The 14,776-nt window shown below is 44.1% G+C and overlaps 1 protein-coding gene across 1 annotated transcript; it reads left to right on the top strand.

Annotated features, from left to right (window-relative positions):
• The first annotated feature begins 248 nt into the window (after positions 1 to 248).
• LOC139763677 (chitooligosaccharidolytic beta-N-acetylglucosaminidase-like) lies at positions 249 to 9,611 on the top strand. Its single transcript, XM_071689982.1, is given in 10 exon segments — positions 249 to 288; positions 3,619 to 3,809; positions 4,780 to 5,020; positions 5,155 to 5,394; positions 5,513 to 5,670; positions 5,802 to 6,036; positions 6,177 to 6,287; positions 7,962 to 8,108; positions 8,739 to 9,032; positions 9,034 to 9,611. Coding segments are annotated over 9 exon segments (2,100 nt in total). The 5' UTR covers positions 249 to 288; positions 3,619 to 3,639; the 3' UTR covers positions 9,538 to 9,611.
• The last annotated feature ends 5,165 nt before the right edge of the window (positions 9,612 to 14,776 follow it).

Genomic DNA, 14,776 nt, shown 5'->3' with positions numbered 1-14,776 from the left:
CATATGACTTTGACTCCCACATCTCAACCAATCCCAGGCCACACATACTTCTAAACAGGAAGTGATCGTGTGATCACATGAGAAGGAAATATCGCACTTCATGACCACATTCTCTTCTGCCATGTCCACTGCAAGGCTGGCAATTGCCATACGTTAACATTCCTCAAAAGTTTCCTTATTAAAAAGAATTGGTTATTGTAAATAAATGTCTCCACTTGACAGCTGGCACCGTGAGTATATAAGTGGGTCGAGCGCTCAATTGTTACCAGTCTCTCGCTGTGGCTTCAGGTAAGTGTATGTCGTTGCTTACGGTGATGTGGTGTTGTCTGTCAGCTTGTGCAACAACTCTTTGACACATATGTTATCTTAGCACACATCACACCTGCTCCAGATGACCAATAGGTGTAATATAAAGTCTACGGGAGACGCATGAAGCGTTTTAGTACCGAAAGAGAGGCAAGAAGCGCCTTTGAGATGACGTCACCATGGTTTACATAAGCTGTCTTTCACCACAAAAATATACACAACACTTTCGAAAGTTATGATTATCTGTAGAAAGTACAACTGTCATGGCTGCCGCCACGGGTGTTTTCACAACTCACAACCCTAGAATATGTACAACAGTTCCTTCTTGAACAGTACAGTTACATGTTACTTCTATGGTACAAACATATGTAGCTTATTTACATATGGATATATCCCACTATGGTTATGCTTTTATACTGTATATGTAACTTAGAATATACGCAGTGTTATATGTGTGCATGTATATATATATATATATATATATATATATATATATATATATATATATATAGAATTTGTGTAGTGAAAAATATCTTATGTTGCGTCATCGTAATGTGAGTACAATCATGGTGTAACTTCTCCTTCCAAAGGAGTCCATCGTTACTCTGCTACTGACTGTTGCGCAACCTTGAAGTTGCAGGTGCACCGTGAAAGGCATTCTGGAATATATATATATATATATATATATATATATATATATATATATATATATATATATATATATATATATATATATATGCCTATATATGATATACCTATATATATATATATATATATATATATATATATATATATATATATATATATATATATATATATATATATATATATATATATATATATATATAAATATATATATACACATACATACATACATACATACATAATGTGAGTGTGTGTGTGTGTGTGTGTGTGTGTGTGTGTATGTGTGTGTGTGTGTGTGTGTGTGTGTGTGTGTGTGTGTGTGTGTATTAAAACACGTAATGTTCACATATGAATTCGTCTAGACACTTTCACGTCTATGCACCAGAGAATCGAACCCGAGCCACTTAGAAAGGTAGGCGGGCAGGACCACCATGGGCCACCGAAGAACCAGTTCTTAGGTTATCAGTGGTCCAGGGGAACGCTTGCCACCTAGCATTCCTATTGGTCCGGGTTCGAGTCTCCAGGTGATGAAGTTGCTCCACCCTGTACCATACTCACTTCTGATTCCACTTTGGACGATTCTGTTTCCCTTCCTCGTTTTCTATGCCTTCCGAGCGAACCTATACCCCGTCTTACATTTCCCTGTGTCTTTCGAGTACTTTCTTAGCTTTAAGTGCACAGGGCGATCGGTCAAGATGGCATTTCTCATTCAATCGCACTGTAGCGTTCCACTCAGCTGGCTTCGACCCTCGCTCGTCTATTTCGTCTCTGTCTCAAAAACCCAAAGTTTTCTTTGCTCGTGGAAGTAACCCGTCCAGCTCCTTCAACTATCACCTCATTGCTCTTTCTTACGCCCTTTCCAGTCTTTTGAAACCCCGCGTAACTCTCACTTTCTCAGAGACTTAGTAACCCATTCCCTTCTAAACTGCATTTGACCTCGCCCGGCGCAAGGTCAGCTGGTCCTTTGCAGTCATCGTTGATGGATCGCCTTAACCCTCTTGATCCATCGAAAGTGGTGTTCTCCAAGGCTCACTTCTGTCACCTCCTCACTTCTTTCCATAACATATGTCTCTTCAACATGTAATCTTCTTCACTCTTATGCAGGCGATTCCACTCGACACCATGTCACTTTCTTTCTCCTCCTCCTCTCGCTCATCTTAAACAAATCTCTCTTGATTTGGACTATGCAATATCTGGAAATAGGAAGCAGTACCCTAGTTCAACTTAGTAAAGCATATACGCAATTTCTATACCTGTATCCAAGCTACATTAAATTATGTCACTTTATGTCAATAGTTTTAAGGTTTTAGACTGCATTTTCATACTAAAAAGTGCTATCAGTAGGGAGGAGTGACCATCATGACAGCTTTTTCTTCCCTCGAAGAGCGAAGAATTATGTACTAGTGTATGACGGTAAGACTGTAGGCAACTAGAGTTGTAGAGTAAGGACGTATCTGTCAATATATTACTAGTATGTAAGTACCGACTGGGATGCTGCAGATCAGAGTAACTTGGATAGAAAGATTCTACGACGTGTATGTAGAGGGCGTTCATAGATGGATACCCAGATTAGATGGTAAGGAGAGAAGGTGTGTAAGAGAGAAGGGTATGCTGCAAAGGAAGCTGCCAGATGGCAAATGGGAGGCACTTGGAAGGAGACATTAGAAAGTATAAAAGTATAAATGGCTTTTTGCCGGCACAAGAAAGCACTGTGGATTATCAGTGGAAGATCAGAGGTTATGTAACAAAATAAATTTGTCGATAAAGCAAAGAGAAATCCAAAGCTCGCTCTTAGATCTACATGGAAACTTTCTCGTTTAGAACAAATTATTAGAATTATTTGAGGCACCGTCACATCAGAAGAATTATTATTCTGTTGATAATCTGGATGAGACCACATGTCATGGCACACATTGGTATGAACAAGAGGCAAGTTAGAAGTTAATGTTGAAATCAAATATAACTAAGACTGGATGAAATATGTTACCGTATGTCCTTAGCGTCTTGAAATCTAGTAACACAGGTTGATATACTATTTGATCAATAGTCTTTGGATATGTTAAGTTCCACCATGAACTCTATGTACATCTTTTGTCTATACCAATATGTAATATGGTACATGTTCAATTCCAGAATATTAATAGAACAGTGATTCTTCTGAATCATTATAAACTTATCTTCGTCAGAAATCCTGATTTTGATTACTTGTTCTCTTAGTGAAAAAATTACTTCCGAGGACTCTATGAACCCATTTTGGATTTATTTTCTTCTTATCGACACACTTATTGCCCACATATCCTCTGGTCATCTCTATATATTCCACAATGATCATATCTGTGCTCTCATGTACCGAGAGAAAGCGATCTTACTTTTATACTTTCTAAGTTCCCATCTGAAGTTTCTCTTTTCTCATTTGCTACCTGGTAGTTTCCATTCGGTCATACCCTCCTCCCTCCCTTGCCAAGCGCCTCTCTTTTTACCATCTATTTTAGGCATTCATCATTGAACATTCTCTTCATAGGCATCCAATAAAGACCATACTTGATTTACAATTAAATACAATGTCTCCTTTGGTACCCCTGTATGTGTAGTTGTATGTATATGTAATTGTGCAGTTGTGTATATTATTCTAAACCTTTGTCACCGTAAACCTCTTTCTCCCTGCAGGTGACTGGCTGTGTGTGCAGGATGAGGGTGTTCGTGGTGACTGTCTTGGTGGCGGTGGCGACTGCAGAGAACTATTACCGCCTCCCAACACCCTTCAGCTACTCCTGCAGGGATAGCCTCTGCGTCAAGGAGGACCGCAACCAAGCCAGGGAGCACATTTCCCTGGAGAAGTGCCAGCTAACATGCGGCAAGTGAGTCGCGTTCAAAACTGCGTCTTAATAACTGGAATATTGCACTGACATATGAAACTGGCTTCTTTGGTTGACCTTGAACTTAGTTCGGGTCATCTAGAGGATCAAGACAAAGGTCATTTTCATTACATACTCATCTTCACTACGCCCTCATCTTATCTTTACCCTTATCTTCATAACACTCATTTCACACTCATTTTTACTACATCTTCATTTTTACGACCCTGGTGCCTTCGTTGCAATCTCATTCTCCCTATACACCTTTATTACACCAAGATCTTAGTTTTACTATCCAATATCTTTACATCTTTGTCTGCACTGCAACATTCACCTGCACTTGCACCTTCCTCATCCTCACTATAATCTCATCTTCACTACACCCTTGTGTTGGCCATATGTCTTCCAGACCCATATCTTCACTACACCCTTTTGTTGGCCATATGTTTTCCAGACCCATATCTTCACTACACCCTTGTGTTGGCCATATGTCTTCCAGACCCATATCTTCACTACACCCTTGTGTTGGCCATATGTTTTCCAGACCCATATCTTCACTACACCCTTGTGTTGGCCATATGTCTTCCAGACCCATATCTTCACTACACCCTTGTGTTGGCCATATGTCTTCCAGACCCATATCTTCACTACACCCTTGTGTTGGCCATGTGTCTTCCAGACCCATATCTTCACTACACCCTTGTGTTGGCCATATGTCTTCCAGACCCATATCTTCTCTACACCCTTGTGTTGGCCATATGTCTTCCAGACCCATATCTTCACTACACCCTTGTGTTGGCCATATGTCTTCCAGACCCATATCTTCACTACGAAGACCATCATCACTACACTCCATCATTAAACCCTTATTACCGGTCATCTGACCCAGCCATTATGGATAAGGTCAAAGGCTGATTGTCAGGAATACCAAAATAAAGGATTGGGTTAAGATCCACCGTATTTTTGACAACAGGTACGGTTCCCTGTGGCCACAGCCGACTGGTGACGTACAACTGTCATCGGAGACGGTCAGCTTCTCACCCAGGAACCTGAAGGTGACCAAGATCGCTGTGTCTGGTCAGAAGGTGGCCAATATGCTGGATGAGGCCACACGCCACTTCACCCGCACCCTCCACTACCTCCACCCAGACTACCCTGAGGACAGGAAGAGGCCATACTCAAAGGAGGAACGGTTCCTCGACCCCAACCAATATGTAAGTCTACAATTGTGTCTACAATTCAGTCACCGATTACTGACACACAGAGGTCATGTTAATGTAACTTTATATTTACCTTACGACCTAATACAAGTTAATGCAACTTTATTCTCCTTTTTTTTTCACTGCAGGGCGAAAAATACCAACAGTTTGATCAGCAGCAACAGAACAGACCATCGAACCCCGGCCAGCAGCGACAGAATACTAACGAAAAGAAGAAGGTCGAGAGATACTTGAAGTACTCTCCATTTCAGAAGGAGAGGAGTAGTCCAGGGGCAGAGCGTCACAACGTCAACATCGAAATTACAGTCACCTCCCCAGACGACAAGCTCACACTCAACACTGACGAAAGCTACAATCTTGTTGTCCAGGTAAAGATGAATGATCTATCCCATGTTCTTTCGCCTGTTGTAACGTGAAGAAATGATGATGATGATCTCCACTGCAATATGGGTTCACTGCTTTAATCATAGTTTCCGTCTTCCACAGACTGTTGAAGACAAAACCACTGTGACAATCTTGGCTACCACCTACTACGGCGCACGCCATGCCCTGGAAACTCTGTCTCAAGTTGTCTCCTTCGATGAGAATAACGACTCACTTCAGATGGTTAGAGATGTCAAAATCCAGGACGAACCTCAGTTCAGGTGAGACCAGCAATCCAACTTCCAGAGAAAACATTCCAGAGAAAGGTCCATGGTACTGGTGGGAGATATACAGTCTTGAACCATAGTTTCATAACCAGGTTCAGTACTGACAGAGATGTGTCCTTGTCCAGGTACCGTGGCTTCATGTTGGACACTGGCCGTAACTTCTACTCCAAGGAAGACATCATGCACCTTCTGGACGCCATGTCTTACAACAAGATGAACTACTTCCACTGGCACATCACCGACGCTGCTTCCTTCCCCATGTACTCCAACCGCATCCCAGAGATGGCTTACTATGGTTCCTACTCCCCAAGGAAGGTCTACTACCCAGAAGACATCGCTGAGATCGTCCAGTACGCCAAGGTGAGCCACGCATCCAACCCTCTATATCTCTGTAGCCCAGAAAACAAAAGAATCCATAATTGTATACCAACATTGTTACAGCCAATCCTGTGTATTACAAACTGATCCACTTATATAACCTCAACACTTGTGTGTTACAGCACCGTGGTATTAACGTGGTCCCTGAATTGGACGGTCCTGCCCACGCCTCTGCTGGCTGGGAATGGGGCGCGAAGGAAGGCAAAGGAAGACTGGTTCTCTGTACCGAGAAGGTGAGGACTGTTGTGTGGTAATACAGGGGCAGACTGGCCCTCTGTACTGGGTAGGTGTAGACTGTTGTGTGGTGATACAGGGGCAGGCTGGCCCTCTGTACTGGGTAGGTGAGGGCTGTTATGTGCTGTTCGAGAGTAGAGCACGTTTAATGTACCAGCAAGGACTCAGCTGTTGCGTAAATGACCTAAGATCCTGGCTGTGGGCCCAATGACCATACCAGGATACGCGCCCGAGCGGGCCCCTGCGTTATTCATGGTCAGCAACGCTGACAGCTACACCACGGAAACCAGTACCTTATTTGGCAGGAAACTTTGTTTATTTCTTTCAGCTAATTTTTCAGTTTGTTTGTTTATTATTATTAGTTATAATGGGGTTTATAGTCAATGGTCAAACTATCCAACATGAAAAGAAACGAAACAAAATGGGAAAATACTTTTCCTCAAGCCTGCTACAGTACACAGGATAGATTTGTGATCTGGGTCATTTCTAATGATGTGTAGAGGTCAAAGGTCACTGAAAGAATCTTTTTTTTTCATGAAAGTCATACAAAGATGTCCTTTTACTTGCCCATCATTACGCATATCAAATTTGTAACTTGACCAGTTTTGCACAATCATCAGAGGTCAAATATTTACCAAAGAAAAGAGGTCAAACACAATCTATTTCTGTATATGAGGGAGGGAAGGGTCAGGTCATGGCATATATCAACCAATTTTCATGAAATATGAAATTTGTCACAAAATTCCCTACGTAAAGAGGCCATTACAAGTTACTGATTTGCCAGTTAATAGCTGTTATAATCACTGAGGGAGAACATGGTGGTAGGTGATAGTGAACATGATGGTGATAGTGATTACGATGGTGAATGATAGTGAACATAACGGTGAGTTTTGACGTTGTTCGTCGATGATGGTGAACATAATGGTAAGTGATAGTGAACAAAATATAAGACGAGAGTGTGATCTTGAACATGATGGTGAGTGATAGTGAACTATGTAGCACATGATGGTGACCAGTGAACATCCTATGTTAGTCAGTGGTAGTGAGCATGATGGTGAACTATAGAGAAGAAGATGGTGACAGTGAACGTGCTAGTGAGTGTGGATGGTCAGTGAAAGTGAACTTGATGGTGAGTAGATTCAATTTTGGTGTTTTTTCTATAGCGTCACCTTATTTTAGTAAGTATTAATAAGATTTAGCAAATAGATGTCATTCCACGTACCCCGCTCCACATACCCCACTCTACATACCCCACTCTACATACTCTACACCACATACCCCACTCCACACACCCCACTCCATATACCCCACTCCACATACCCCACTCCACATACCCCTCTCCACATACCCCACTCCACATACCCCACTCCACATACCCTACTCCACATACCCCACTCCACACACCCGACTCCACATACCCCACTCCACACACCCCACTCCACATACCCCACATCTATTTTGCTAGTGATCCCTCTAATTTCAAACTATAGTCAGGGAACAAGGCAGAGATACGAGTCAAAAAGCACCATATAATATTTGTATAGAATTAAGAAGATCTGATGTTAACCATTGAACATGTCAGCTTATAGTTGTAGATTAGGATGAGTACCACAACCGTGGTGGAGGTTGTGATATTGCTATATATACATAGATGTTTATCTCATTGTCTACAGGATCAGCCATGGTTCAATGTAGGCAAGGAACCACCCAGTGGCCAGCTCAACCCTGTCAACCCAGAACTGTACCCAGTCTTGGGCGAACTCTACAGAGACATGCTGGATTACTTCGACCCTGAAATGGTGCACATGGGAGGTGACGATGTAAGTACACACACACACACACACACACACACACACACACACACACACACGTTTGGGTGGTGATGTGAGTAAGTATAGGGCAAGTTTGGATCTCAAGGATAAGTGTGAAGACCACCGTAATTTGGTGTGCAGAAGGGGTTACAGTGGGATCACACACATCTGGTGCGTGGGGATGGTAAACCCACTTTAGAAATAACTAGATTCTTTATCAATACATCAAAATTTAAGCATAGATTCTGTACATACAGTCATTGTTAGCACAGGATACGAGACTTGAGTCTGAAACCATGAGAATCTGAACGCTGCAAGCTGTGGAGACTAAGGCAGTGCTTGGATGATCTTTCATATAAATAGATTACCTTCTGGAGGTTCATCTTCAAGATGTGTATGTGATAAATGTATAATGTCAATGACTACAATGGATTTCTTGGCCAAAAGAAAATGATGGCCATTCCTGTTTGCTGTATACTAATCTTCTTGCATTCTGTTATGTAGTAGTAATAGTAGTAGTAGTAGTAGTAGTAGTAGTAGTAGTAGTAGTAGTAGTAGTAGTACTAGTAGTAGTAGTAGTAGCAATTGTACTCTTTACGTGATATACCAGACTCACATATGACTAACCTAACATTGCAGGTCAGCTTCAAGTGCTGGCAGAACGCTAACGAGATCAAGGAATACTTGGCAGCCAACAGCCGTGAGGCCAACAGCCGAGAGTATTTCGAGTTGTGGAACACCTACCAGAGCAACGCCTTCTCCAAGCTGCAGGAGGCAGCAGGTCAGGAACGCAAGATCACTCCCATCATCCACTCCTCCTCCTTCGCTCGCAACTACGTCGATAAGAACACCTACGTCATTCAGGTCGGCGAAGAAGCCAACAAAACTGAGATCGCAGACTACGTCAACAATGGTTTCAAGGTCATCTTCTCGAAACCGGGATCAGTGGAGACTGGACTGCGCCTCCACCACCTGGGTTGGGGACAAGACGAAGAGCTGCGCACGAGAACTTCCCACTTGGGAACACTTCTACCAGAACAGCCCACTGGATATGCTGTATAACTTGGGACTGACCAACGCCCGTAGTGACTCAGGCCAGCAGAAGGCCGGCAGCAATAACCCTCGCGAGTTCGTGTTGGGAGGAGAAGCCACACTCTGGAGCTCCGAGACTGACGGCAATGGCCTGGAATCGAAGGCTTGGCCCCGCGTAGCCGCCATGGCCGAGCGACTGTGGACAGACCCACTCCTGCCTCTCCAAGGTATTGACACCGCTCAGAAGCGCATCAACACCCAGCGTCAACGTATGGTGTACCGTGGCGTCCGCGCTGATCCCCTCCAGCCGGAGTTCTGCCTCCATGATGAGAGCGCCTGCTACAGCAAGGAGCAGTATGTGGCTCGCTCAGCCACACGCAGCCAGCCCAGCCAACCCACCAAGTAAGCTGTGGCTGCACAACAGGTGACTACATCTGCCCTCCTACATCATGCATGGAAGATGGCGTCCATGCATGCAGACTCTTTCCGGAGAAAACAGTTTGCTAGGGTAATCACTCTTGACCCCCCCTTATGATGTAAGATATTCCTTACTGGACTGAAGGAGTTGCGAACCTCGGCCCAGACAACAAGTACCAGGTTTTCCATGATGGTACCTGAGCGTCAACTGGTTTCTGGTCATCCTTGCCTGGTCGAGGATCTCCAGGTACTCTTGCGACCAATGGTTCCCTATCTTCACTATTGGTGATGTGGTTGATCATCAATGGCAGTATTCACCATAAACCACTTTTATAACTAAATAAAGAGTTAAAAAAAACACACTGCATTCTCTCCTTTCATCACCACTGTTATCATGACCAAAAGGTTACAATCCTGTATGCATACATTTCAACAACATCTTCCCTACTTAGATGAAATTTTTCAGGCATAACACAAGGCAGACTCTGAACGAGATCAAAGGTACTAGATACAAGCAAACCTCATCAGTACCTGCAGGTGTATGATGACCAGGTAACCAGTATAACAAGCGTCGAAGAAAAACATAATGGATCACTGCCAGGTGAAACCAGACCTCAGCAACGACACTCGTAACTTGTACCTAGGACTAGATACAGGTAATTCCCAGCAACACACACCTCAGGCGACTAGAACCTAGAACCATGTAGAACCAGTTCCCAGCGGCGACATGTAACTAGTAACCAGAACCAGGCAGGTAGACTTCGTTTCTAAGAATATCATCTCATGTTACCTGTACCTGTCGCCAAAAAACTGTGAACATTTACCTGAGGAAGAATCACAAGGAAGTAAGAGGTGTAACAAGGACCTGGTGTCATTACCAGTTACAACTAGCGATCAGGAGAACTACCTGGTATATCTTGTAACCAACAACAACACCAGGTATAACCAGCACCAAAAGTTATAGCCAACAACTCCACCAGATATAACCAACAATACTCAAGTAACCAGACTCTTCACAGAAACTGTGGGAAGCAGCAGCAACCAAATGCAAGGCACGGGTTCAAATCGTGAAGGTGGGGAGACAAGCAGACAGCAAACAACTCCATAAAAGCAGACAGCAAACAACTCCTTCTGGCGTTGTTTGCCAACAGAACTTATACCTCAGGCCTGCTGGACATCACGTGCAACACAGGCAACCATACTGGGCATCACGTGCAACACAGGCAACCATACTGGGCATCACGTGCAACACAGGCAACCATACTGGACATCACGTGCAACACAGGCAACCATACTGGGCATCACGTGCAACACAGGCAACCATACTGGACATCACGTGCAACACAGGCAACCATACTGGGCATCACGTGCAACACAGGCAACCATACTGGACATCACGTGCAACACAGGCAACCATACTGGGCATCACGTGCAACACAGGCAACCATACTGGACATCACGTGCAACACAGGCAACCATACTGGGCATCACGTGCAACACAGGCAACCATACTGGACATCACGTGCAACACAGGCAACCATACTTGGCATCACATGGTAATCCACGGAGTCAAAGGCGAAAATAGCAAAACTGGACAAAACAGAGCACTGAGAACAATTACCGGCTACCTAGCAATCTACAGACATTCAACATTTGCACAAAAATGCTTCTATGAAGATTTCACTTTCATATATTCGGCACTTTACTCTTGGCAGCAGCAATGGACTCTTACCATTCAAACCGCTTGGTAACCAGCCACCAGGGTCCACGTAGAAATAGGGAGGTTTGCCTCAACTCACTTCAACAACTTATACCCTCAGATTCCACCTGTATACACTTCTTAAAGACCCAACATGCTGTAAATAACCGGCCTCCCAACCTCTTCTGAAACTCCACTCCGCCAAACTACGCTCCCCAGGTATGTACGAGCTATGCTTTCTCATCTGCCTGCTGGCTACTACCCATCTGCCTCGCATTACGAGGTTGAAGACACTGAACACTTCCTCTTCAATCGGTTGTTCTGTGTTCACCCCACAAGGTAATACACACCACATCACCGTGTGTGTGTGTGTGTGTGTGTGTGTGTGTGTGTGTGTGTGTGTGTGTGTGTGTGCGTGTGTGTGTGAGTGTGTGTGTATGTGTGGTCACATATTTCACAAAAGTCTTCACCTCCAAGCAGTTGTTTCTCCAACCTATTCAGTCTCTTTCCGCCACCTCCTGCAGACCACGACGTAGGAGTCCTCACATCACATCACATCCTGACACTGCTTCATGGACAACAAGGATACAACACTGTAGATCATGTGGTTAGAATAATGGCTCATTCAAAACAGAATATCTGCATCACCACAGAAATTCACCTTCATTCTCTTGACACTGGACAGAGTTAAATCTAGCTCACACCCTTTAATTAATCTTGAATGGCTAATTATTACCATTCATGTGGCATACGGCATACCCAGCTTCAACACGAAGGCAATTAACATATCAACACCCTGTGAACATTTATCAGACCAGGTATGGACAGGTAATGAGAATCATGTGAGTGTTCTGTATAAAGAAATCGTCGGTTCCTTCCCAGACTCATCACTTGAACAGTCGTCCACCCTAGCAAAAATTAATATAACAAGGCTGTAAACCATATAAAACAGAGCACTTAGGACAGTCAGTGGCTGTCTAGGACCACGAATCTTCAACACGCACGGAGAAATCAAAGCACATGCAATATATCTTGACTTCCATGTGCTCGACACTCGGTTCTCTACATCAACACCTGACCCAAGCCACCATCATACCCTGTTTTATATTTCAACAAACTCGTAGAGAACACCTCACCACAGCCCTTCTAACTCGCTTTAAACTCCACTCCACCTGACATACACCGTTCTGTAACTACACTCCTCAGACACGTACGTAAATGCGTCCTGGTATATGTCCATTTTACGCGCAGCTTCATCGTACAAGACCCCCTCCCTCATGTTCAACTTTCACCATTACTCCTAGACTCTCTTGCACTCACCTCACACAGCTAAACGCATGACTACACTTTATAACCCGTGGTCCCGTCCAGCGGACGTGGCCGGCTTCCTGGCCGCTGCAAGACCAGCAGGAGACTAAGTGATGACAGACTTCCCTCGACTGAATTTCATTACATCTTGCTCTCAGTTATCTCCCTGTCTTTGATGCATCTGTTTCTCCTTCAGCAGAGCATCTTGGTTTACAGTGCACGACATAATTTCAAGAGTGGAGCAATCGAAGTGGACTCATCGCTCCACTGCGTCGTTGTGTAAGGATAAGCTAAGCAAGGACAGTCTAGATAAACCTCTACGCTCAGCGAGACTGGCTAAAACTTTCAGACCAGCCCCTTCCAAGTCCACAGGTTCTCAGTGTTTGGGCTACGTTACGTAACCTTATAAACATCCGGGATCTCCATGCATCTGAAGGTTCTTGCAGCCTGGATACTGGACCAGTGCATCGCGACACGTCATTGCCATACAGTACGAAGTAATCCAATGAATCATATAAACATCTACATTCGTACTCCAGACAAAGAATACTACGAGTAACAATGTATATTGTAGATGTATATAATCTTCGTATATCAAACTTTGGCTCTGTAGATAATATATATTCGTGCTGAGAATACCTACTTATACTTTGTCAGTTTAGAATTGATTCTCAAAGATATAAGCTGTTCCACAGAGCTTGCTGTATCCATCAACAAAGAGAATCTTTCACTTCCTTCAGTTTAATCTGCTAACCTGTCACTGTTCTCTTGCTGTGCAAAAATACGACACAGTAGCTCAGTCAATGGCAGTATCAACATTAGGTTAACTGATCCATTTCGACTGAAGGTTTTGACCAGTTAGCCAGGTACAGGCAATCACCTGATCTGTACTGAGATGTGGCATCGTGGATTCTCTCTGTGAACAACAAAGAAGTAGTTAACTTGTATTGAAGGCTACAGTCTGCCTCTCCTCCTGTACACCCCAACTTCGGCTTTGTTCTGACCCACTCCTCTTTCCTGTGAGCTTCCAAAGTGACTTCATTGGATCCTCTTTTGTCTTTGTGACTCTTGCTATGACCAGAGTCTTGGATACGCCATCACGTTCTGTTTGTTCATCTTGAATGCCTTATACCGTCTAGCTTGGCACAGGGTCTGGTCAGGTCTTGTGAACACCTTGGATACCCTACCCAGTTCTGTTACTATGGACGCTCCACCAGACACAACCACGAACATTCACAACACTGACATAGCGGGTTCTTCCTCATCATATCTACAAGAAGCCTGGGTCACACTTGGGTTCTACCACCTGAGCGACGGTGTAGCAAGCTACCACTGGCTCTCGCATTACGTTTTATGATGCCCTTGAACTCTAGATCAAGTTGAACTAGCCTCCTGGACGATCCATCAGCTAACACCATTACCGTAAACGCCCCTTTCCAGGCCGGCGTTACCTGGAGTCTTCAATACGGTTAACAAAGCCCTCCTGGATGCATTCCACTCCCCTATCCCCCATAAGTCAAAGACCTCAGCCATACCAAGTATGACTTGCACTGGCCGTCGTTCGCTAACAAGGTCTACCTTGACCACGGTGAGTCTCGGGTGAAGTGTTCCCTTCTTGGAAAGACGCATCAGAGTTCTCGGCCGCCATGAACACACCATCGGGGATTTTAAGGACTTTGGTGAATGCCACAACATTCTAGCGTCATGTGTCCGTTCCCTGGACACTGCTAATGATACGGAGGTAAGTAGTTAGCAGGAGGTGGAAGTGCTCTTGTTTTCAGTGTCGTCCTAAGCAGCCCAGAAGCCGGATAGCTGCGTCCAGGGTTGATGTCCGGGGTCCTGGCCCATCACCGGCAGACCTCCCCCTACCACTGACACCCACCTAGACACACTGCAGTGGGTACTACCACTGACACCCATTTAGACACGCTTCAGTGGGTACTACCAGTTACACCCACCTAGACACACTACAGTGGGTAATTTTGCGTCTATTAGAGAGACTTGTATAAGTAGAATATTGATAGATATATAGACAAATAGATAAAACAGAGAGACATTGCTCTATACACCATATCACCTAACACAAGCAACTACAGCATAGAAAATGCAATATGCTGAGTATATCAGCATATCAAACATATAAGAGAAAATGTATTCTAGGCAATCACTGATGTTATATAATACGTGTTGCTCTGAGTCAACTGCGGGGAGAAGGAGCAAG

This window comes from Panulirus ornatus, chromosome 47 (genome assembly GCF_036320965.1).
Source record: "Panulirus ornatus isolate Po-2019 chromosome 47, ASM3632096v1, whole genome shotgun sequence".
Lineage (NCBI taxonomy): Eukaryota > Metazoa > Arthropoda > Malacostraca > Decapoda > Palinuridae > Panulirus > Panulirus ornatus.
This window is presented reverse-complemented; position numbering and strand designations above follow the sequence as displayed.